Below are 26,739 nucleotides of genomic sequence, written 5' to 3'. Positions count from 1 at the left end.
TAGAAAACAGAGAAAAAATACATGCAGGAAACTTTTACAACACTAGCATTGACCAGTTCTAGCCCTGGCCACTATTAAACATTCTACCAGTAGGCTTGCTTGGTTTAAACGTGCGCTTAGCAGTTTAACTTTACCCCTCAAACCGCATTATAGAAAAAAAAAAAACAACTCACTCAGGGTTTTCCTGGGGGTAATATTCTACCTCTGCTACATGGGCCAAAAACTTGCCCTTAGTGGAGCTGACTGTTTCCCAGAGGTAATTGTAAAAAAGAAATAGAGGAGATTAAACCCAGTGTAATCCAGCTGGCTAACTAGATGAAATCTGGTATCCTTTCCTTGTGATGTACATTTGAAGTCAGGGCTGGCATTACTCAGGTGAAGTGTCTTGCATGTGCTCCTAACAAACCAGAGGAAGTTAATTGTGTGAGATTTTTCTTACTCCAGGTTTGTAATGAGCTCAGAGCTACCATGTGACTTACCTGAAGCTCACCCATGATATGTAAGAGTCTCCATGTAGTTCTTAAAATAAGGGAAGGGTAAACAATAATTAATGGCAGATGTGTTTGTGTGTCACTGGATTTTTTTTGCTTAGGCTTGTTTGCAGGAAACCACTTAGGTCTGGCACACTGCCTGATTTACATTAAAACTTTCATGTTTCACAAAGCATCTTTGAAAACACTTAAAGAGCTGTTGGGAAAACAACCTTTTCTGGTAAAGATAATAATCCTGTTATCTAAACATCTAACAGCATTGCTTGTATATTTACCTGACCTGCACCTTTCTTCTCTTGCCTATCATTAAGTTCCCAGACAGAAGCTCTTTCACTGACTGTTCCTTCCCTTGCAGTACTGTCTCAAGCTTTTCCTTTATGAGGGCTTTCAGTTTGCTCCTTTGCAGTCCCTGGGAATGGATCAGAAAGTTTTGTATGGATCAGGGCATACTCATATCCTTGTCTGACAAGGATCTTCAGCTGAGATGAAGAAGGAATCTTTATGGGACCAGCAAGTTGAATTAAGAAGACAAAAGCCTTTCCAGTTTTTGTAGGAACTTTGTCACTTTTTTCTCACAAAGAAGGTGTGGAAAAGTTTTCAGTGACTTAAATTAGCCAAGGACCAGACCTGCCTGACCAACTGAATGGCTTCTCTGATGGAGGGACTACACTCATGGACAAGGGAAGATCTACTGTTCTAATTTATCTGGACTTCTGTAAGGCTTTTGACATGATGTCCTCATACTGAGAATCCTGTCACACTGGACATGTGTGTGCACTTCTTTATGCTTCATATATAACTGATAACCTTATTTTGTTGTCACCACTTTTTATTTCAAACTGTTAGTTTCAAGCTCAAGAAAAGAATATTGACGGAAGATATCAAACACTACTGGTCCAAATATGGGCTCCTGAGGGACCCCACTCATCACTGTTCTCCATCTGGACACCAAGGAATTGACTGCTACTTTCTGGTTGTGACAATCCAGCCAATGCATCATCTGACAAACAGTCCATGTCTAATCCCAAGCCAGCTGGTGTAACCAATGTTTGTTTCTAGCTTCTGTTGTGCCTCCATAATGCCACACTTGTGTGTCTCTGCCAGAGCTGTGTCTCTGTCTGTTTTTGTTTGAAAATGGGCTTAGCTGGATTGCTAAAAATGGGCATTTCTGGCACGTACACTTCATAAAATTGGGTTTGGAAGGGAGGCTAACATTTTCTCTTACATACATCCCATGAAGACTTGTTGACACTCAACAGGGGACCTATAACATCTGTCACTGAAGAAGCTGATTTTTTTCTATTCAATGTGCCATGAAATTCTGTGATGTCATTACTACAATGGTATCTGACAGTGGAGCAGAAAGTGTCTAATTAGTTTTACTAGTCCCTACACTGCTGTTCTTGGTTACAACAGAGAGGTCAATATACCAGCTAAAGGTGCTCCCTCTGTCTCTCAGGACTTTATATCCTTTTCTCTCACCTATATGTACATCCATATTTTGTAAGAAGATAAGCATCTTCTACATATATCTTGAATTTTCAAAGAAGCCCCTTCTAAGAAGAGTTTGTGACAGCCTCCGTCTGACTGAAGGCAGTGCAGAGCTGGATGCTCATGAAGCTGAGCCCAATACCACATAAAGATGTACTGTGCCACATAATGATGTACAGCAAGAACCATGAAAGATCTGCCATAATTTCCTGGTCACCAATCCTCAACTTTACTGGCCAGAGTCCCTGATTATCTATGGTTTATAAAATGAGGGAAAGAAACTAAACCTAAAAAAAAGACACATATCAAACCCTAAAAAAACCCAAAAAAACAAAACCAAAAAAACAAAACCAAAAAAACCTATGCTGAGGTTAAAGCCTTCTGATACCCTGACAACTGCCCATATTAATTCTGAGGGCAGCACAAATCCCCTTGGGAAAGTATTCCTGGTGGCTGTGCACAGGCACTTTCCTGAGCTGTTGATGAGGTAGGAAAGACCATAAACATCCTAGATTCCTGAAAGTGTCCTAAATTGCTCAAAGTGGGACTGGGCTCTGCTGCCCAGAAATTTTTAGTTCAGCTGTTAATAGAAAGATTGGGATTTCCTAGGTTTTGATAGAACAAATTTGTTTACAAACCTGACCTTCTTTCCATCTGTGACCTTTCCTTCACATCCTTGTGGGTATGCCTGATAGACACACATCCATTTAAAGAGCAGGTAGGTAGTTCTTTTGTCCTGTTGTTGTTTCTGACATGTTTCAGTATGTAGGCATAATGGAGCCAACCACAGGGGTGATGGTCACTCCTGCAGAGTTTGGCATGTCTGATGAACAGCAGCTGGAATGCTGAGAGAGCCCTAGAGCAGAGCTGCTCTAATTGAGTTAAATTCTGCCTCTGTCTCAATCTTCTTTTGCAGGTGTTTCTATTTCCTGCCCTGGATGAATTTTTTGACCTTATCAGTTTACCTTGCCAGATGAATAGCTGTTTCTCCTTAGCCACAAACAGCCACTTTTGGGTCTCCAGCAATGCAGCAATGTCCAGGCTGCAGGGCACAGGTCTTGCCTACTGCCTCCAGAGCTGCACCACAGATGTGTTTAGCTGCTGGTGCCAATGATTTAGATGCCTTTGAGTAACTGTGGGTCAGATTAAAATTCAGTCTACTTGCTGTTTGGTTTTGTTGATTTCCCTGCTTTATTGGATAGTCTTGTTCGCTCTTGCTGCTGTATCTTCTGGCCTTAGAAAAGTCTAGACTGCCAGATTAATGCTTACATGTTCTTTTTTTGCCCATCTCTCTTTTAATATAACCAGTATTGAGCAGAGTTGCTCAAACTTCTGTTTGCAATAAAGCCTGAGTCAAAATATAGCAGATTTTCAAGGAAGTATTTTGGATCTCTGCTAGAAAAGGCTGAGATCCTTTCAAAGGCCAGTGACTATAGATGTTTCTGTACTTCTCAGTGTCACTGCCTATAAGTATTTAAAAGGGTGAGAGGAAAGACCAGTTATAAAAGCAGACTCCATAAACACTGAGACACTGCTTCCCCCATCTTCAGCAGCTTGAAACAATTGTGGTTATGTCAGTGCTGCCAAATGAGTAGGATAACAAATCATTCCAGGATGAGAGGCTGGCATGAAAATCTCCTTGTAGCAGTATTTTGCCTGGAAGAATTTTGCATGTATTCTGTAAGCTCTCAAAGTATCCATTAGGTAATATTTATTTAATTGCATAGATTATTGAATATATTAATATAATGTATATATTTAAATATTTGTATTTATTCATATAATATTAGTTGATATTACTTAGTTATTTAGTTAGTTACTTATTTAAGGCCTGGGAAAATGAAATAAAGCAAAATACAAGAGGAGGGATAATGTGAAATAGACCAGAGGTGATTGAATTTTCTGCCCAGGATTTTAAAAAGTGATTAGTAACATTAAATTTCAGTCTTTTTAGATTACAGCTTGAATCACCAGAATGGTATCTATCAAGTTGTGGATATCCATGCACCATCAAATGACAATTAAATCCACTCCATAAAACTAATACTTAATTGCTATTAATTTAAAAGTTGGCTGATAATGTATTTTCAGTGTTATTGCTATCCTTGGGATGTGCACACACTTTAAGAGCACCGAGTGAGTGTTTTTAAGGTATCCAGGATCTGTGGTAAAATTTTACCCTTGTGCTGGTTAAGCTGTCATCAAAGCACTTCAGATGGAGACATACAGCAATAGAATAATTTGGGCTGGAAGGGACCTTTAAAGGTCATCTAATCCAGGCCCTCTGCAGTGAGATTAAAAAAGATAGGGCAAAATAGATGGCTGAGTCGATTTACATGATTGTCAGTCAGCATGGAGTAAGAGATCCATACATGGGACAGAAAGGCTTATTCCAGTACAAGATCAGGAAAGAATCTGAGCACTTTTGCATTAGAACTTTTCAGCTGTAGTGATCTAGGAAGAATTAAATCATCCTCGTATATCTGTGCTAAAATGATTATCTCGTGGTGTTTTAGGGTCATAAAAACCAAGTGATAATTCCCTATATATGGTCTGAAAACTTCACAACAGGAAAGCACAAGTTTAAAGTCAGTTTTGCCAGGCTGTTGGCTCCGTGCAGTAAATGCACATTATGCTATGCAATAGTGGCACCCAGTGGAGACAGGAATCACAGCAAAGTTTGTGCTGTTCCAAGGTATGGTCTGCCGAAAACTATCCTGTGTTTAGGAAGGCAGCAGAGGATTTGGGAGCACAGGTTTATGGGGACCAAAGCTATGCATCGCTGAAGCATCCTCCAAAATCAAAGCAAGCCATGTCAAACGGGCTTTTAATCTGAAAAGTTTAGGTTCTCTTATCTGATCACAACAACCTGGATGGCCTGTTTTCCTGCAGGACAGACCCTTTGCCTTAACTGCATTAATTAAAAAAAAAAAATCCTTAAGCAACATCTAATGCAAGAGCATCCTTGGGGGAGTGGGGAAAAATGCTTTCTATTCTTACTGCCATGAGAGTACTGCCTGGACAGGGACAGTATCAGCCTGAAAGGTTTGGAGAGGCCGTACGGAGCAGGATGTGTGCATGGGGGAAAGGGTGATCAGAAGGAAAGCATGGCTCCTTGCTCAGTTTCAGTCTGAAAAGGCTGTAAGGTGCATGAGAGAGGAGCTGAGAACAGGAGGAATGCCAGGAGTGTCAGGTAGGGAAGGAATTATCAAGGGAAAAATGTCTGCAAGCTTTAAATTCAGGTAATGCTAACAGCAGCACCACTAAAATAAATGGGCACTAATAATAAGCTGTAAACAGAACAACCTCAACAAAACCTATGCTACAAAATGAATGGACTATCAGATTTCTGTAAAGAATGTATTATTTACTATGGAGTGGTCATCATGCTTCTTCATGGGGAATGAGGCTATCTGCACTTGTCATCTTCTGGTTATTGCTTTCTCAGGCATCATGTATTGCAAATAGTTCTGATGAGCAGGGATTTGGGAACAACTGACATGTAGTGCTAAAGAGAATGGAGTGAATTAGAATAATGTTCCTACACGCAAGGTGCTGTTGAGCTCAGATTTCAGTTCCTGTTATATATAGGCCTTACTCATAAGATCACCAAAATGTTATTAATTAGAATGATGATCTGAGTTTCTAGAAATTGTCCATCCTTAACTGCTTTAACACTCTCTGCCTTCTGCATTTATTTTAGCATTTTGTTATAAGCACAGCAGGCTTTGGCTTTTTGTTCATGCTGGAATTATTCTAGATCTACAAAGAGTGGCTGGATACAGGAAAACACCTTCCAGGACTTTTTGTTGATCTGGTTATTATTAAGTCTGAGAAAGACTCAATTTCTAGAGAAATGAAAGTTCATTTGAAGGATAATAAATAGCATTTTTGTAATGGTCTATAGCCACATACCATGTGGCTGTAGGTAAGTAAGTTTTTATCTTCATTTTTTTTAATCATAGCACAGGTTATGAAAGGGAAATGAAGTTACTTAGGAGTAAGAACCTTCCCCAGATATGTAATGTGAACCTCATGGCTGCTCCAAACATGATGTTTTACTACTGTCTAGGCTGAAGAAGTAATTATAACAAAATGGAAGACAACAGAACAGTTAGAATAGGTTTGAAATTTATTTTTCAGCAAGATATAATTGATTTGTTCTGAGAAAAGTAGTTAGAAGGCATAAGTCACCTTTTACTTATAAAGATTGCTCCTGTTTCATCCTATATCCTGGAAGAAGAACTGGGTTACAAGTTGCAGGATCTCATCTAAGAAATATTCATGGATGAAGACACATGACTGACTTCCTGCTCCAGTTAGCTAAATTTATTTATGTATTTAAAGGCTGTGACAAATTGCTTTTCTCCTCACTTAGAAAATGATTTTTGATGACTTTTGTCCCAGGGAACTGGTGGTGTTTGAATTTTCCAGCCCATGGATTTCTGTGTGGCTGTGTCAGATGAGGATGAGAAACACAACCTGCATCTTTATTTTACCAGCTTTGCCAGTGTATTAATGATATTGGTGTTACTCTGAGTAAAACTTCTGTGTTTACTGGTCTCCTTTGGTTCATTTTCCCTTCAAGCTCCCTTAAACATGAAATAGCACATTTGCATCTAATTTTTGGCACATTTCTTTGCTAGAAGAATTTATGTCTTGTATTAACCAGTAAAAATGAAGCACTTGCCACAAAATGTATGAAGAAGGTAAGGCACTTAGGACCTGGGGTATTGGAGAAGACATTAGGACAGAGAAGTCCAATTAATCAGATCAGGACATTCAGCCAAAAAAAAAAAAGGACAGATAATTGAGACATACTCATGTAATTACAATTGATTTTTCTTACAGAAAAAAACCCCAAAAGACAAAGAATGACAATTGCTGAAAGTGGTAATGGCAAAGGAAGTGATTTTAAGTTGAGATGACACTGGCTTTTTTTCCTTCTTTTTCTCTCTTGTTTTTTAAAGAAGCTATGAGTGCTGATTTCTGATCCTTCTAGTCGTAAAAAGAAGAGTAAGCCTATACCAGTAATTAGTATTTTTTTAGTTTAAATAAAGAAAAAATAATAGAGAGAGAGAGAGAGATAGGCAAGGATATAACAGTCAAAGACATTTTCAGTAACATAGATTCTAAGATTTACAATAGAATTAAGAGCGATCAGTTAAAACTCATTAAAAGCTGACTGATTAGACTCTTGGTCTTTTTCTTTTTCCTTTAAGAAGAATGGTTTGTGGCCAGTTATTTTGAACAAAAACATTTGCCCTTTCCTTAAAAATCCTTATTTTGGAATAAGTACTTCCATTTACTTTGGCCATTCATCTTTGTAGTGACTCCTGTATTTTACTTCTGGTTAAAGTTGCTCTTCCCTAAAACAACTAAAGATCTAAACCATAAGTGTCAGTAAAAGGCCAGTCAACGTCTCTGCTGCTGCTGGGCGACTTGTCCATGCTGGTTGGCAATGGGGATGGACAGAGCTATCCTGCAGGTTTTGTGTATTAGGAGTGGGAAGCATTAACTTTCTGTCATGGCAAGGACCATTGAGAAGGTGGTTTGGATCTACTTTGCTTTAGAAATATCTTTGCTCAGTGGTGGGACTAATGAATCTCCAGAGTTCATGGTGAATCTTTGCTGTTGACAACATAGAAGTTATTTTGATGGGAAGCAATATGGAAATAAATGTTATTGGTATTTGACATGGATGTTAGTAAAAATCATAGTCACAGACAAAACCTCGCCTAGAAGGGTGGCAGAAAGGATGGCTAATTTTATCCAACGAAGTATCTGGGTGCTGGTGAATAATTTAATTTCTCTAATATGAATATCATTATGCCACCTAGTGCATTAAAATATCAGTGCAATTTGAACTGGGTTTTTAATGACAAAAACGTAATTTAAACAAACCCAAACTTGGCTACCAAGCAATTCAGATTAGTCAAATCAAGATTAAAAAAAAAAAAAAATAAAACCTATACAAGCCCTCCTTCCTGTATTCCCTCGTGTTTATCCTAACTGTTGTATGTACAGAGTTGCTTCTAAAACTGGCAATTCTATAAATATTTTGAAAACAAAAGCCCACGTGTTCAGCACAACAACTGTTATTTAGATTTTATACAGAACTTTAGAGCAGATGCTGTGAATAGAACACCTAAGTCCCTAGGCAGTCTGAGAGTATTCATACCTGAAAAGTCCTGTAGTTACTTTTGGGACAACATGGGATGTGGAAGAGTTCTTAGCTTAACTAGGTCTAGGTGCAAGGACTTTTATTGATAGCTCCTAATTACACTGAAGAATGCTAAACCTTCAGTTTGTCATATCATTAATATGCCTCAATTGCAAGGTACTTTTCACGTATTTTGGGTGAAATCAAGCCTGAGGCATGCTCTTTATCTGTGGAATGTGTGAGAGCCAGCAGTTCTTAACACACAAGAGACTCGTTTCTAGACAGTTTTGAATGTTCTTTTCTAGAACATCTCTTCCTCTTGTGTAGAGAGGAAAATAAAACATGTAAGAGAGATTGGCCTGAATTTTTTGTTTGGAGGCTACTAATCTAATTATAAACAACATGGGGAATATTTTTAAAAGTCATTTGCACTGATCATGCTTTTTTTTTTCCTCCAGGATCCTTGTTGGCTTTGAATTTGGTATAATTAGTTTATGTTGAATCCTGTTTTATATAGTTTACTTTCCTAATCAGACATCAGTCAAAGTAAATTTCAAAAAAATAAAAGTTAAATTCATATGCTAAATTCATCTTTGGTAAAAAATAGTGGGAAAGACATAGCACAGACTTTGCAGTGGCTTTTCCCTAGCAGTTGCTATCATTGCTTTCAGTAGCAGTTCAGGCTTGTTACACTTTCCCAAGGGTAAGAAGGATGTGACCAGGACTCTTTGCCTGCTGCCCAGTGAAGTTAGACATACTTGTAGTCTGAGATGTGATGGTAATATAAATAGAATGTCCACAGTTCTTTCTTCCTTTTGTTCTTTGTCAGCTGTGGAGATGAAATATTTGAAAAATATTTCCATTGAAATATTTTATTTACAGTCTGAATTATTCTAGATTAGATTGCCTAGAAAATGATATAGATTTTATTTGTTAATGCTTTTGGGAATGGGGAGTGCACAGAAGGCAAGTCTTAGGAGAAAATCCAGTAAACCACAGTTTCATTCTAGGCAAGGCACTGTCCTTCAAAACAGCATTTTTCTTCTTTTGGATATCTCAAATTTGAGTTCTTTCTAAAAGTCTGGTAGATTTTGATTTAAAGTTACATTCTTTGGCCTTAAGGATTCAGTAGCTCTGGTTTCAGAATGATGTGCATATAACTCAGAATCCTACCTGTCACCCTTTTCTAGTATCACTTCTAGATGTCCAATTATGTTGTTTTTGATTCCTTGTGAACCAGAACAGATCCTAATCCTGGGAGCTCTCCTGGGTCCAGGGGAAACCAAATACCATTCTGTGGAGACCTGCAGTGGCTCTTCTTCTGTTCTTTAGGGACTGGCAGATGGCAGAATGCAGCTTGGTCGTGTGAAATTTCTAGTCCAGACTTGAGCTTTACAGATCTGGGGGATTCAGTTGGTTTGGAGTATGAAATAAGAGTTGTTACTGCTCATAAGTGGGCCTTGTGTGTCATTGGGGAACACTAATATTTAGTACTTTGGAGCTGTTACCTTCCTTCTGCCATAACTTCCCTTGCATTTTTCTAAGAATGAGAAAACTGGTTTATGGATTAGGGACAATATTAGAAAAACAGGTAGTGGCTGGATGACAGAATCGGAACAGTGTTTGGGATTTTGCTAAACAACATATTTGTTTTCCCAGATGTAAAATAAGCAGCTAAAATAAGGCAAACTGGGGTTTTATCTTTGCCATAACATAACATTTCCACATTTATCTATCCAAAATACACTGAGAAGATCCTGGGATATTGAAGCTGGAATCTGCTCACTAGGTAAATTCAATTTTAGTCGATTCTGACCCGTTTTTCTGATGTGAGATCAGTTTATGAAAATAAGCTGACTTGGAAGTATGATTTTGAATGCAGATTGTAACTGCCCCTGTATCAAAGTGCTGTATGGTACTTATCCTTGGATTTTCATATACTGAAAGAACAATCTCTACTGCAATGTAACAAAATTTGTGGTTTTGTTCCTCCTAGTTCAAACACTAGCTTAACTTTAAATATATGTGTTTATAATTTTTCATAAGAGGGGTTTTTTATGCTGAGACCTGTTAAGGCAGTATTCTTCTACTCAGTAAAGAATATTGAGTAGACAAAAAATCAAAATTCAGCTTGTAAAAATATTCAATTTTCTCAGCGTCTTAGGATTGTCCTTATTTCTTCTAATATAGAATCAATGTAGCAACCGTATTTGTCCAAAAAGCAGCACTCAAAGGTGCTAATGGAGAGAAAAACATCTGAGATCACTTTACCTGATGACTCCTAGTAGACCTCTGACTTCTCATAAAGACTGTATGTGAACAGCTGATCTTAAACTTGAATTTCTTAGGCTTAAAGCAATTTTTTTTATTGCCACTGTAATCATAGACAAAATCAATGTTTGTAGGAGACTCAAGGAAATTTACCTAACTGTCAGGAGAGGAATCTTAGGACCAAATAACTTGGGTCTGCTGCAGCCAATAAAGTTCTATCATTTCTCACCAGATGAAAACTACCCCTTTTTCACTTTTTTAAAATTTTTTGTTTAAATAAAGGGAGAAATTTCCTCTGTTGTTATTACAACACGAATGAACTCTTATTGAGTTGCTCGCTAAAACTTTTATAGCAAAAGTACTGCGAGTGTTTTCATTATAAATGGGTATCATAAAATGCTATAACTTGCTTGTAAAAAGTCTCTGCCAATAAAAATCTGGCACATCGAAGGTTGGTTCTGGAGCTAATTTATTTAAAATAATGTATTAAAATATTTGAACAGCCATTGTGAATTAATGAATGTAGCAAACAATTCTATTAATGCCTGGTGCCTCATAGCACTGTTCTTAACAGCAACAGAAATTTTGGGAAAAGAACTATGAGTAAAGCCCTGAGTCAGTTTTGGTAACTATGTGAATTTAGATGTAAAAGCATTTTTCTGAGCAAGTTACTGTGTATATTTAATACATTACATTATACAAATATTCTACTAGTATAGTGCATTTGATTAGTGTACATATGATTGAAACACTGCAGAAGCCTTGCATTTTAGAGAGTGTATTTTCTTTAGGCTAAACTGACACCATTGAAATAAGAAATGCAAGAAAATTGTTTGCAGAAGGATCTTATTCTTAAAAGAGTTTGCAAAAATCTCATGTTTAAAATAAGAGTTAAAAAAAAGTACAACATCCTATACATGTCCATTGCTCACTTTCTCTACCTCTCTAATGTAACTCTGCTTTCTACTGTGGTGTTTCTATTGTAATTTGAGAATAGAATAGGGTTGTATTTGTATGCAAGTCATGGTACAGTGCTATACACCTGGTCAAGAATTTTAATTCAATGAGAGAGGTTGTATGTAGAATTACAGTAATAATAGCAACAGGGATAATTAAAATTATTAATTAAATCCACAGCATAATTAAGGTTTCCAATTTTTGACTTGAACAAATCCAGAATTCTAGCAGGAAGATTATCAGATAGTTTTCCTGAGAAAGGAAAGACACTATGAAGAGTTAGATTAGGTGATAATGAGTGGCTGTCACCTCCATGCTGCTCTTTTTGGATAGAAACCCTTTCTCATTACCGTAGCAAAATGAGGGTCCTCCAAAAATGCAGTGTGCATGAGATTATTTTTTTTCTCATGAAGAGCTATACTAAGAGACACTAGAAAATAAAAATTGTGGCGTTACACCAAAACTAAATTATACAAAGTAATCAAACATGCTGAAAGAGTGTTCTTGTTTTTAAATGCAAGGCACCAGGTACTGGAGAATTTACCCTCACACCATGAAGTGTCTGTGACATTATTTATTTAAAAGTAGATGATGGGAGTATATTTTTTTCAGGCAGTACATCTCATTTTCTGGAGTGCCCTGCTACACATAACCCAGAGCCCCTGTTTGTTTATAGGAGTAGTCGAGGTGGGTGTTTTTCCTTTTCTCAGACTATAACCCCCCCAGGGTAAATAAAAATGAGGGCTATGTGAAAATGACTAATGTATGATCTTTCCTTAATTCAGACTTCATGTCCCAGTATCTTGTTCAGCATTCTTGTACACCACTTGACAGTTCCTCTCATCTTGTTGACAAGTCCTTTTTGGGTCTGTGGGGCTTCATTTTAATGGACTTCAGACCCCAAAATATAATGTATAAAGCCTTATCCATTATTTAAAAGAAACAAGCATGTACTTTCTGGAATTTGTGATGCAGATACCAAGAAAACCCTACAAATAGGGATAGGTTCTTGCAGCTTAAAAACAAACTGGTGTATCCGGCCCTCAAAAATGTAGGGCACAAGAACCTGAGAAACATTTGTTGTCATGTGTCACATAACTTCAAGAATTTAATCTTTATCACATGTGAACATAAATAGTTCTTCCTATTCTTACAGGCTTCTGACTCTACAGGTAACATAGTCATTATTGGGATTGCTTGACAGAATAGGAGAAAGAAAATGTAACAATTGTTGAGTACAAGGGTAATTGCAAATGCCTTTTCTTTCCCCTCTAAGCCACTGTGCTCTTTTGTGACCAGTGGTTTTCCCTCTGTTTTATCAATGTAACCCAGTTCTGCGAACACCTACCTGCACTACAGTGACTTCTGCATAACTGCAAGGGAATTCCTTTGCAGTGTCTTCTCCTGCCCTTTGTAGCCACTCAGGGTTTATCCTGTAGAAATGGAGGGATATCACATTGGAGGAAAGCTGAGTTTATCCTTGGGTATTTCACTTATATTTGTGGGGAATAGTTTGAAGCAATGTAATGCTGTGATTTATGGGAGTGGGAATATGTGACTATTGCTAGGATAATAGCAGTGCAGTGCCTGGTTTCTTTTATCAACCACAAAAATTATTTAAAAGACTGTTTTACCCTTCATATCAGCCCTCAATATTGAGGGAGTTCAAAGCCAGCTATTCTCTTATCCTTGAAGCAAAAAGAAGAGAGAAGTCTTGTCTTGGATATCAACCTTACTGATTTTGTCCATCCTTTCTGTAAAATGACTTATTCTCTATCATCTCTTTGAAAACCACTTGTACTTTTTATCTGCAACAGGCTTAGAGTACCTCTGAGTGCTGAGGAACATGAATTTTGAGGTGCAGGGCTGCTTCCTCTTGGTTTCACAGGGAGAAGGGGTTTGCACAGGATTTATCTTTCGGCTCCTAGACAGTCCAGAGTAAGGAACTTCTTATTTCATCTTGCTCTGCACTTTGTTTCTCCCTGCAGCATTGATGTAAGGTTGCTACTCAGGCATTGCCACATTTAATGCATCCTTCAAGCTGGTACAGCCAAATGTCTTTTCTCTTATGCTCATAACAATATTCCTAGATCAACTTTACACTTCTCCTTGGTGGATAAATGTTAGAAAGAACAAATACTTCTTCATCAGCTTGACCACATCTGAAGGAGGGGAATTTTAAAGGGAAGCTGTAGTCAAAGCTGCTGCAAACCAAAGCACAACTCACTGCCAGTTTAGGTACAAAGCTAAAGTTATTGACAGAAGTTTCAAAGCTACTGAGTTGGGAACTGTTCAACCTCTATTCATCCCCACACTCTTCCATGGTGTACACAACAGGGCTTTTAAATTAGGTGCCCTGGCTGCTGTTGTACAGCATTAGTTATAAAAATCATTGCAGTTTTGTTCACTGGTCAGTGCTACTGCCATGGAATTGTTGCAGTAGTTTGGATTATTTGGGATTATTTTTGGAGATGTTTTAAAGGCATCACTTTGTTTTCTATATCATCTCATTACTCAGTAACAAGTCATCAAAATAACAATACATGTGTTTTGCTGGATGAATATGATACTCCTCCCTCCCTGCCTTCTTAGTGAGTTACCCTCTTCCTCATCCCATAAATTTTGATGTGTCTGGGTTTTTATACACCTTTATGTATTTGGTTTGCCCTGCTAATGTTCATGTCTTCACCTACACAGCTAACCTGTCCTGGCTTCAGGTAGGAGATGTTGTTACACAGTGTGAATGAAAGGAGAGAAGCCACACAGCTCTGATCTATCAGTTCTTGACTGTTGGGTGCAGCCTCTGCTATTGAAATTCTCTTCTGGGAAAATTGAGGTTGTTTAAAGGGCTATCTCCTTTGTGATATTGTTTCCTCATTTGCTGCCCTACCTCTGGATCGCAACATCTCCATTTTATTCTTCTGCAAAACTGCTTTGAAATCTGCTGGTTGTTCTTACCAGAAGCACCCAGATTTAGGCTGATGGTGTTATCCATGGATTTGACAGTGGGAAATCTGCTGACAGAAGCCTGTAAGACTTTCCAGTCTCACCAAATGACTCTGGAGATCAATTTAGAGAAGGCAAAAAAATGTTTTGACCAAAGTTTTACCAATATGTAGGGATCATCTGAATGCTAAGTGAGCAAACAGGAATAGTAGGGAAAGTCGTGCTACGAGAGAAGGCCTTCAGCAGCATTTTACACAAATGAACATAGACATTTCTAAAAGGAAGACAATGGGTCTTGGTTCCCAGAGTGGCATGGAAAAACTGCCTTAAACCCCCTTGTGGAAAGCAGAGAGTTAAGGTTGCTGTTGTGTGTAATATTTCAAATAATGAAGTCATAAATGCAATCCATCCCAAGTTCTCTCTTGGTATCTTTAACAGATGTCTAATTTTATTTAATATTTTTAGGAGGAAGGGCAGGTATACTGAAGAAAGAAAACTGTTGCCCCAGAACTCATTCATTCCTGTTGTAGAAAAAAAGAAATTATTTCCTTTCGGAAGACTTGATCTATGCAGTAACATGGTCACACATTTATTTTGTCACTTGGATTAAGTTTCTACAACAGGGCTATGTTCATAAGGATGTAAGTTCCTGGCATTTTTCTAGTTATCAATACTGAAATATTAGTGATCAAGCATTTACTGAACGCCATTCCTCAAATGCAAGGGCTTCACAGCATCTTGTTGCATTCATGGAATTCATTTGTTTGCATTATCTGGCTAACTGGTTCTTTTGTATTGCCAAGGTGATGAACATATTTGACATTTAGCTGATTACTTCACCAAAATTAAACAGAAAACAGGGCAGCCATCCAAAGTTCCTTTCAGTGTGAAACCTAATTATAAAAATGCTTTAAGCAGCAATTTCTTTTTGGATGTTAAAGTGCTTTTATTAGATTGTTCCCCTGTCATTTTAAAATTTATTGCTAGACACTTATAAATGGGGTTGCCTGCTGAAGTAGAATTATTTTATTTTCTATATTTAAGATGGCAGGGAAAAGTGTATGGAGAAAATTTTAGGCTGAATTTGTTAGTATTTTACATGTTTCTGAAAAGGAAGAAGAATAACTAGTGCTGGCTTTTCTAGACCCAAAATATGTAATTTATCTCTGTGTTGAATAAAATTTTATCTATCTGCTATTTTTATTCACAATTCAGCAACTCCCAATTTCCAAAAACTATTGCTTAACAAATAATGAAATCAAACATGTGATTTAAAATTTGAGTACAGCAGTAGAAGCTTGTATCATTAATGTAGATTTACACAATTACTGGTGATAGAAAAATCTGTGTACTTGTACCTGTCTTTCATAAGCCATTAGCTGTTCTCAAACAGCATAAAAGCACTCTTAAGTCATTTGTCAAGGTCATTGAATATAAGTAGGCCAAGTGAATTTTAACCAGTAAATTTAGAGCTGAAGACTGAAGTGGATCTTAGAAGAACTTTCTTGTCAAGTATTTTTGCAATGTCTTGGAATATGTTTAACTTTTTATACTGCCTGTTGTTATTAACATCCTTTGGACCCCAGACAAGGTGTGATCTGGGGAGATTTCAAGGTGACAAAATAGTGGGGTTTTGCATATGATATTGTCTAGCACACTTTGGGCACTAAATCATCTTGTGAGGACATAGATTAATTCTTGACACTGAGATCTATTAATATACCTTTGAAGCCCAGTGAATTATGTGACTCTGCTGTTTCAAGCTGTAGAATTCTGCCATAACTAGGAGGAAATATTTTGCTGTAGGTAGATTAATGTTGAAAGCTTGTCAAGAAAATGTTTAACATTGAAAATTTATTCTTTCTCTTTTTGCCAGTGCTAGAGCTTCTACAATAAATACCATTTCTGATGTGGGGAAAAATAGAGATATAATTTCTTTTCTATTTATCTGTGTTATTAGAGTTTCAATGATATAGTCTATTTCCTATTAAAAACTCCATCCCAGTGAATAATCTTACAGAAGGTAATTTTTACTCCAGTACTTATCAAATAATTTAATTAATGCCCATTGCAGGGTAAGTAATTAAGATAACTCAACATTCTGTATTAATAAATAAATAAAAAAAAAAGATAATAAGAGATTTGCCAAATACCCTTTTTGAAGATAATGGGTAGGACTTGACATGGATATTGTGAGGAAGCTTTGAGTTTACAGAGAACGCAGTCTGAGCAACAGAGCTAAGAGTGGTTGTACAACACAAATGTGTGTGGGTTTGTTTTTTCTTTGAGTGTTGAAGTATATTTCAGTACTAAGCCTTCTTAACTCCTCCTTGTATCTCTAAAGTGTCCAGAGCTGGGGGTGTTTAGCCTGGAGAAAAAGGAGGGTCAAGGGAGACCTTATCACTCTCTGCAAGGCAGTGAAAGGAGGGTGGAGCAAGGTGGGAGTCAGCATCTTCTCCCAGGGCAGCCAGTGACAGGACAAGAAGAAATGGCCTCAAGCTGCACCAGGGAAGGTTCAGGCTGGACATCAGGAAAATTCCTACATGAAAATGGTTGTCAAGCTTTGGAATGTACTGCCCAAGGGAGGTGGTGCAGCCGCCATGACTGAACAGCACTGAGTGCCATGTCTGCTTGACAAGGTGGTCAGTCATAGGCTGGACTCAGTGATCTTGGGGGTCTTTTACATCCTAAATGATCCTATGGTCTACCTACTTGTTTGTCAACGCGATAAGTTATTCATGGCTATGTTAAATGGGGAGAAACACATTGCTATTAATTTGAAAGTTCACAGATTATGCCCCTGTGCAGAGAGAACACTCCCTTGCTGTGTTTTGTTGCTAACAAGGATCCCAATGGATGTGCCCTGTTGCTGTCTTTTGTTGTGCCAGTGGGTCTCCTATAACATAAACAATGTATGTGTATATGATCTATTTGCCTGAACAATGTAAGAACACTTCAAACACTCTAAAACCATACATTTAAGTGAGTTTTCATTTTTCTGTTTTCCTTTGAAGTAAGCAAGGGATGCATGGACCTGGCTTTAATAGAAGTACTGTGCAAGCTCATCAGGAGCAGCTTGGCCAGGGTCATCTTAATACTATTCTTTTTGATCTTGTGCTGGCTTTGTGACAATTTCAGGCAAAAGTGGAAAAAAAAAAAATTGTCTGTTTAGACCTTAGTGCACATTGAGGTTTGAGTCTTGTAGTAGAGCTCAAATGAGGCATAGTAACAATTAACATTTGCTTATCAGAGTTTATTTTTGGATTTATATTTAACTTTAGATGTCTGTCAGGGAAGGCTTTGTTGGACCAAAATTGATTTCACAGAAACATTAAGGGAGAAGGAACTTCAAGACTTTTGCCAGGACAACAAACTCATATGCTGATCTCATTTGTAGTTGCTAAACTGAAATTTCCTGTGACACTAAGGCCACCAAGTTGAAGTTATTTTTGAAATTAAATTGAGTCGTTTAGTCACTGCCAAGAAAAGACAAATAGAAAACCATCTTTAGTTGCAAAAGTATTTCCTACAATATTTCTAACTTCTGCCTATTTTTTTTCCATAGGTTGATGGGATACTGTGCCTGGCTGACATCCTCACTGATACCAGCCATTCTGAAGCTACTCATGCAGAAGCAGCAGCAGTAATTGCCCAGATCACATCTCCACATCTCACGTTCACTCAGCATCTCAGCAGCTTTCTGGAAAATATGGAAGAAATCGTGACAGCACTTGTCAGTAAGTTCTCTACAGGACTTCTGAGTCCAGATAAAGTAACACCTTAGGGTATGACTCTTTCATTAGAAATATTCCTTAAATAATATTTACCATCCTTCCCTTAACAGATAAAATAACAATTTTAAATTCTGAACCAGAGAATTCTGCAATTACATGATATTTTTTTACTCCAGGCCCCATGTGAATAGAATTTATTAATATTTGTAAAAATAATGTCTGTGTGAAAGTTTATCTTAAGAGTCTCCAGGGAGGACTCAGCAAAGCATCCTCTTGTCTGATTTTTGACTGTAAAAGAGGAATATTGAGAGCTGCAAACCATTATGCCTGTTGTATTTTCCAAACTTGCTAGGACTCAAGCTCACCACTACATCTGCATTTGTATGATAATTCAGAGGAGAAATAGAGTGTCATGTAATCTATGGGTATTGTTGCAAGAAAATGAAAGATCTGTCTTTCCTGTCTAGGCCCCTGATCCATGGTAAAGTGAGACAAAGGTAACAGCAAGACTTTCCTTAAGCTGGGTCAGTGAGGATACTTTAGAAAAACAAGATGACATTTCTCATTTCTTTCTAAAGAGAGGAATATCTTATTTCTGGCAGTGTGCTCCCTCTCTCTCAAATACCAGAAGCTTTCATTCAAGCATTCTCCTCTCTCTAGTCTAGAAATTCAATTTTCCAGAGCTCCAAATCAGAATGTACTGTTTGGGTTTTCTAGTTTGATTTCTCATGTATAATAGTTCAGTACATTTGGAATTTTTTCTAGTGAACCCTGTGGTTACAGTCAAACTGCAGAACTTCAATTTGAATACAGTTTTTTTTTTTTTTTTGTTTGCTTGTTTGTTTGCTTATTTGTTTTTAAAGAAGAAAAAAAGAGTATTATGAGTGCTTGAGGATTCTGTTGTGGTTGGGAATTATCAGAGATGTATTTAGGCATTCTTCAATAGGTCCAAACAGAACTAGTGATGCAGAAATCAAGGGAATAATTTATTCCTGATGTCCAGCAACTAATGGAGAAGCTTGTGCCCTGACACTGCCCGGAATACAGTGGGTGGAATTAGCCTGTGCTGAGTTGGGTTCTGTTGTAGCTAGCAGCATCTGACCTGATTTGTTTCAGCTGATTTTCTGGGTTATTTTAGTATACTGCAGTCAAGGCCCAATCTGAAGAGCCTATCCAGAATGTATTAGCTGGTGGATCATTCCCCAGTTGTTGCTCTTTAAGTTCCACGGGCATTTTAGGTGTACATATTCTGCCCAAGAAATGTAAGTGTTAAAAATAGAACATGTATAACTTTGCAAGAGCCATTTCGGTAATCACACACCACTTTCCTTCTAATATTTATAACTCAGTAATTGAATTACTGTAACATGTTTAATTTTTAAACCATGCAGAAATCCTATTACCAGGTGATTCACATCTTAGTTAAAGTATATATGTACAAGGGATTAAAAGGTAGCTGTCTCTTCAGCACTTATTGAAGTTGAAAAATATGCAGGATGATTTTCAACTACAGAGAATTAGATTTAGAGATAAGCAACATGTGCCTTGTTCTAAAGAAGAGGATGGAATTATTCTCATATGGATCATTTACTTTTAGCTTTCTGCCTCCTGTATTTGATTTCATTTAGTTATAGCAAGCTTTATTTTGAGCAACATGCAATGAAATACTCCCAGTAGAGTGGTATATTAGGTAGAGCGTATTGTTCATCAGGGATTGTAGTGAGATGGGTGTTGGTCTCTTCCAAGTAACAGGTGATAGAACAAGAGTAAATGGCCTTAAGTTGTGCCAGGGGAATTTTAGATTGGATATTAGGAAAAAAATTATTTCATGGAAAGGGTTGATAAGTGCTGGAACACTCTGGCCAGGAAAGTGGTTGAGTCGCCATCCCTGGAGGTATTTAGAATCTGTGTGGATGTGGCACTTGGGCACATGGTTTAGTGGTGGACTTGGCAGTGCTGGGCTTGGTTGGAGCCGATGATCTTAGAAGTCTTGTCCACCCTAAACCCTTCTATGATATTACATAACTGACAAAATTAAGTTTATATTTTTTGTTTCCTTTTTTTTAACTCCACATTTATTGACTTCGTATCAGCTAATAAGATCACTATTGCAAGCTGCAGATGCTTAAATATTTCTTTTAACAGCTGCATTGAAGGAATGACTTTTATTCAGCTTATTTTCTGCATTCCTAGAGCTGTGCCAAGAAGCCTCATCAGGTGAAGTCTTCCTGCTGGCTTCAGCAGCTCTTGCCAATATTACTTTCTTTGATACCATGGCTTGTGAAATATTGCTCCAGTTAAATGCAATGAAGATTCTCCTAGCAGCGTGCTCAGACAAACGCATAGTGGATACTCCGTTTTCCCGGGATCAGGTGAGGAATTTCTCTGTAAGCCAATGTCACATTTGTGTAAAAGGCAAAAGATTTCAGCACTGTGTCTGTTTTGACATAGCCAATCCTTTCTTGGTTCTTTTCATTATAATGCCTCTTTATCTCCTTCAGCTCCTTCTTTGGTTTTGGTTGTTTTTTTATTATGTTTTTTAATGTGCATTATAAAATATGACAACTTTAACCTGATTTAAAAAAAAAAAAGGTTGCAGTTCCATATATTTAGGATAGTAGAATTTATTGTCATTCAACATGAATTGGGCCAAATAGTGACACAGAGATCCAGACAGGTTATAGGATCTCTGTCTTTGGAGGGTTTCAAAACTTGACTAGACAGAGCTTTGAGGCAAAGATATATATGGAGCCTAAATATATAGCTGTCAATTCAAAGATGAATTGCGTCCAAAAGCTGAATAAGGACCTGATCCCCAGCCCACTGACGTCGGTGGGCTTTGGACCAAGTCCTGTCTGCCTGGTAGATGGTTTGCAAATTTTTATTGGCAAATACTGCTAATGTACTTTTGCCTTTCCCTTTCCTTCTCACTAGTATTTTAAATTTTTTTTTAGTGAAGGCACACAGAATACTAAAGCTCTATGATAATGCACAGATGAAATCAGGGAGAATTCTTTTGCTCCTCTCAGGCACTCAAATGCAATGGGATGGTGCAGAGGCACTGCTTATTTGGCATCTCAGTGATTTATTTTGCCTTAGCAGTGATGTGTATGAGGCCTGAGGGTTCCGTGGTGGCTGCTGAGGGATGGAGGTTGGTACTCAGCTCCCTTAACCTACTTCTGTTCATGAGACCTTGTGACTGTAATTAGAAGTCCACCATTCAAGCCTCACAATCTTCCCTTTCACAGCTCTGAAGTAGCCAAAGATGACTTATGGTAGATTTAGGATCTGCATTGCCACAGAAGGCTTTGCTCATCCTTAACCAGCAGCCAGGCCTTGGAAATTAAGGTATAGTGGACCCTAAAAATGGATTATTTGTGTTCTAGAGGGATTACTAGGGCTGCTTTAGCTTCTGTTAATAGCACTTAGCAGTTTTTCAGCTCAGGTCTGTGTATAAAAAGATAGAATTAAGCCATAATTACTGTAGTGCTCTTTGGGGAAAGTCAGAGGTATCAATTGTGGTGTTGTCATGGCTGTGTACTATTACATATGTACAATCCTTCACGGTCTTTTTTTTTTTTTATTCCTCCTGTATGCTTTCATTGGAAAATTTTGATTTCTTTATTCCCTTATGCCCTCATCTGAATTCTGCTGTCAGCAGTGAGTTTGCTGTTTGCTCTGGGGGGTAGCACAGCAAGCCCCCTTTTTTTTTTTAAGGAAGGTAATCTTGAAAGGAATATGTATGATTTTTTTTTTAGGTGACAGGCTAGTTCCAGACCTTTTGCAGTTTGTGAGCTGCAAGTTCATCTCACTAGCTAGATGAACAGCAAACTGAGTGGCTTCCTTCCAAGAACTGAGGAGATTTCATCCCCCAGAACACCTCACCTTCTTTCTCAGAACGAGAAACTAGAGCAGCAAGGGTGATGTTCCCTGTGGTGTGCTGCAGGAAGCTTCTGAGCTGACTCCTTGGCTCCTGCAGCAATGGGAATCATAAAATCCTACCTTGGAGTTTTTACTGAGCACTGAATGTCCAGGTGGAATCTGAGTGCTGCTCATCTTGTCTTTAAGAGCTGCCAGTCAAGCAGTTTTGGTAATGCAAAAGCCTTGAGAGAAGTCTTCCTTCAAATTCCTGAACAAATGTGTATTTGACTGAAAAGCTCCCCTTGTTTCAGTCTTGTATTTGGGGGTGGGGATGGTGTCTGCCAATTACAGCAGTCTCATGGAATATTTTGCCTTTTAATTTGCTCTGTGCCTTTTGGAAAATACACTCAACTGAAAAGAAAAACAGCCCTACAATACTATATTTTATAATGATATAATAAATTCCAATTTTGGCTTTTGACAAGAAGTCCTTTTAGGTAAGTAATGTAGTCAGAATCTTTTCCCGGTATGTTTAGTATTATGTCCCAGGCAGTCGACATTTGCCTAGGGAGATGTACATTAAAAGTGAGTAGGTTTGAAAATTTTTTTATTCAAGATTTTATTTTGGATTATAGAGCCAATGTGAAATATATTTTCATGCACTGATGTCCATTCTGAATAATCAAGTCATCCTGGTCAGTAAAAAAGAGGATTTGGAACTGAATGTTGAAATGATTAAACAAAGTAAGTAGTTTTATAGCTGATACAAAATGTGGTCTGAATGTTATAAAATTATATAAAAGACCCCTCAAACGTAAATGCTCTGTTTTTCATACAAATATTTAAGTAGCACAGCTACTTATAGAAAACTACCTAATATTTCTGAGTATATTGCTACTTTAGCATTAATGCTGATTTAAGAAAATTCTGAAGTGTGCTTTACTGTAAGCCAAAACTGGGAGGAAGACAGCAAAAATGCTGGGAAGGAACACTGAACTTTTTTTTCCTTTGTGTCATTTTATCTCATCTTAAATTCACACTATGTCCTTCTAGATAGGACATAGAATTATTATTAGTTATCACTCTCTGTGATGGTACAAATAAATAACATTCTGCCCAGGTGTTGGATATTTGATAGATTGTGTACTGGCTGCAAAAAATATTTTACTGCTTTAAAATTGTTTTGCCTTTTGACTTCTGGAAAGCTTTTTTTTACAGATAATAAAAACCTTTAAAAAAACCTAAACTAAAAAAAAAACAAAAAACAACAACAAACCTTTCCTATCTTTGCTATCCAAAAACCAACCTCCTTATTCTTTCATTTCCTAGGCAGTGTTAGATTAGGTTAGGAAAGAAATCTAGAACTGAGAGCTGGATTAACTGATAAACAAGATTATCATTGCCCATTTTACAGAAGCATGTGACTGTTTCTGTAGCCAGCAACATTATACTGAGATTTCTTAGTTTTGTAGCAAAATACATTGTATAAGAACAGTCATAAAGCAATATTTTCCAGATTCCTTAGTCCCCAGTTTTGGGTCAAAATGGATATGAATATCCCATGTTCTCTTTTCTTTCTCCAGATAGTTGTTTTCTGAAGAGAAGGCATTTTACTTCAAAAAAGCACCAAAATATCATTTCAGAAGGGTTTATGCCTAAATTCAGCAGTGTTGTGTATGCAGTCTTAATGGAGATTAAGATCTGTCAGAAGAGGGGTTTAGCTAAACCCCTTATCATCCAGGGTCTTCTTGACTTTAACCATCATCTTAGACTCTACATAGAAAAATATGAAATATGTATGTTTGGGCACAGTATGTTTATCTATAATACAGTTTTTCTCTCTGCATTCCCGCTTGTCTCTTCAGTGTTTTTAATATTCTCACCTTACCTGTGAAGCTGTGGAGGTATAGCCTAACACCTTCTGATCTTCTCTTATTCAGGAAGACAAAGAATTAATGTGCAGTGAACACATCCCCTTTAAAGTGGTTATTCCTAGGTCTAAAATCAGTGAATTATGTTTCAAAACAGTTTGTGGTGGAGAAAGGCTCTTAAGCTGGAAGGAAAAATTGGAAATTATTGCTGTTTTTTTTTTTTTTTAATAAATTCTTTCCTGTTTTCTTGATATTTGGGAGATACTGCTGGTTTAGACACTGAGATCTTCTGTGTCATTTAAGATTTTAAGTCCTTAATACCATTCTTCCTCTAGGTTCCACATTCTTTTCTCTGCTCTTCACCTTTTTTCCCCTTATCAGGCATTTGTGCTTATTTTTACTGTCTTTCCTCATTTTTCCCCCTTAAATGAAGATTGTAGTGCCAAAAGGAGATTAGAGAGAGATGTTACTATAATAGAAGAAGTTATGATTTCCAAATGTTGCTGAACCCCCAGTGAAAGACTTTGAGAACAATGTTTTTAATGAGAATAGTATTAACAGTTCTTTTAGATTTCCTTTGAAAATCCCTGTCTGTATGAAAGAAACTTGCAGTACTACTTCTCAATCTGAGTTTCTTAATACTGGGGAGTTTATTAACAAAGCCTTTACATGTGGACAAGGTCATAAAAGGGTATCTGCACTGTCTTCTTGTACAGGTCTCTGTTAATATCCAGCTCTGACTTTGGTATCATGATCACTAGATACGTGGTTGAAATTCCCTTCCCTCTGAGAGACCTGACTGTGCACTGTAGGTGGTAAACTGTACATTAAAACAGTGGGATCCTTTCCAGTATTGGCTAGATCACACTGAGAAAACATGATTTCTACTAATATAGCTAGAAAGAGAAGTGATAAATTAAAAAATTAAGTTATTTTAAAAGGCTTAAGAAATCAAGAAAGAAACATGACTGCTAGTAGCAGATGCAAAACTGAAAATTAGGCCAAAGTCACCAGACTATCTGAATTTTAACCATATCATTATATTAATGATAGTCCAATTAGTTTCCTATGTAAGATTGTAATAATTTTCCTGATGTTTTTTGCTTTTCTGTTTAACTGCTTTTCTCTGTCTTTTCATGCACATGCGACCAGCACAAATAAATAACAGTACTGGCTGGCATTATATGGTCAATATTATGGATTGTTATATTTCAGGGCTCCAAAATTGACTGTCTATCTTAAACACTAAGATTTTTGAGACAGAATTCCTGCTTAATTACAATTCTGCCAGTCATATTTTAGAATCTGTGTGGGATAAGACAATGTGCTCCTACTTGCAAAGCAAGGGCTTCAGTTGGAAGAATAAAATCTCAGCTCAGTTGAAAAACTAATTTGTGTTGAAAGGCTAATTTGTGCTCTGCTCTGGGGAGATCAGATCTCTTAGGTGCCTTTGGCTGCTTGAGCCTGTTTGAAAAACATGAGAAGCTTTTCAATGTCTTGAAGGAAGTCTGAGAGATGGTTATTCTTTCCCCCCCAGGCTGTAACCTGAAAGACAGAAAACTGTGGCCACTAGCTCGATCACTCTGTTAGTTATATGCCCTGGTTTATGGGATGTGTCTTTTCACAATGTGACCTATTCAGGGTGCGTGTCCTATGTGCTTCTTTAAAACAAATAATGTAAGAGCCTGGCTATTCTGCCTATTCCTTATCTACATTAGTCAGCAATAGGAAGTAAAGTAAATAAAAATGTAGTAAAGACTTCCTTCATTCCAAAATGTAAGTTTCCTACAGCTTTAGTCTCTGTTCCTCTGCCTCAGCATGCCAAAATTATATTTCCCTGGCACAGTCTCAGAATAAACCTGAACTTTGCAAGCAGATTCTGTCTCCATGCCTTGTTATTATTTTTGGGGGGTGTTAGCTTCTTCTGCTCATCTAGCTGTATTTATTTTCTGTTTTCAGGAAGAGAAACTAAGTTCCAAATCACAAAAATGGCTATCAGAAGCCATTGGAGTTATTTTCTATTTTCAAGCATTATAATGTCCCAGAGAGAATATCCAGAGATTTCTTACTGAAGTTTTTTTTCCTGATAGATAATATCTTGAAAGGCTTTTTCTACCTCAGCTTGCTGTAATGCCTGTTCTTGATGCCTGCTAAATGCACTCTTTTGCTATCTCCCTGTGGATGGATCTTGAATTGTGATGTTCAGATGATTTTAACTTACCTTCAGAAACAGAGACTCTGTCTTGCTTCTGAGTAGTATTCTGGTGCCACTTTGTTTCTAAAGATGGCTATCTGGAACTTTGCAGACACACTATGATTTATGCTTATCTCATTTATTTGAATGAATTACAAAATGCTCTTATAATATGTACAAAAATTAATATTACTTAGCAATGAATCAGCCTTAAAGAAGTAATTAACTAACAGAATTAGCAATTCTATATTGATCTACTTTGCCACCCTATTAAATTACTTGATAATTCTTATTTTGAGCTTGTGTCTTTCTTATTATTTTGGGACTGTTGATAAAAGCCTACTGAGCCGTGTGCTTTTATTATCAATTAAGGTATATAAGCACCACACCTTCCACCTCTGTAGACACTTCCCCCTCCCACAAATGAGATAAGGGACCCTCAATTGTGGAAGTTTTGGGCCTATAGCGGGCTAAAATGAGCATCTTCCTTAGTAGTTCATTTCACAATAAAGGGGAAAACTTTCTTAAATCTCCCACTAAGGGAAGGTTTTCAGAGAAGCCTTCTGTTTCTTAAGTGTTCTTTAAGTTTAAATCTCTTTGATTATTACAGATTTACACTCCGTGTATCTTAATTTATAGCAAAGCATTTGTATCTAGTTTTTACTTTTGTAACAAGGATGTAGCACCTTAGTACACTGGTTAATGAGCATTAGTCACCATTAGTTGTTTAGAAAAGTTTTATTATAGTATTAGTAAACAC

At 37.3% G+C, this 26,739-nt stretch overlaps 1 protein-coding gene across 5 annotated transcripts in view; it reads left to right on the top strand.

Moving 5' to 3' along the window:
* INSC (INSC spindle orientation adaptor protein) overlaps positions 1 to 26,739 on the top strand; it is a 126,184-nt gene that overhangs the window by 91,141 nt on the left and 8,304 nt on the right. For all 5 annotated transcript variants that reach the window (XM_053980636.1, XM_053980635.1, XM_053980637.1 and 2 more), the window contains 2 exons: positions 17,885 to 18,056; positions 20,247 to 20,425. In XM_053980636.1, the coding sequence (XP_053836611.1) occupies positions 17,885 to 18,056; positions 20,247 to 20,425 (351 nt within the window). The remainder of the gene's footprint in view (positions 1 to 17,884; positions 18,057 to 20,246; positions 20,426 to 26,739) is intronic.

This window comes from Vidua macroura, chromosome 6 (genome assembly GCF_024509145.1).
Source record: "Vidua macroura isolate BioBank_ID:100142 chromosome 6, ASM2450914v1, whole genome shotgun sequence".
Classification (NCBI taxonomy): Eukaryota; Metazoa; Chordata; class Aves; order Passeriformes; family Viduidae; genus Vidua; species Vidua macroura.
Note: the sequence above shows the minus strand (reverse complement) of the source record. Positions and strands in the feature narration are given on the sequence as shown.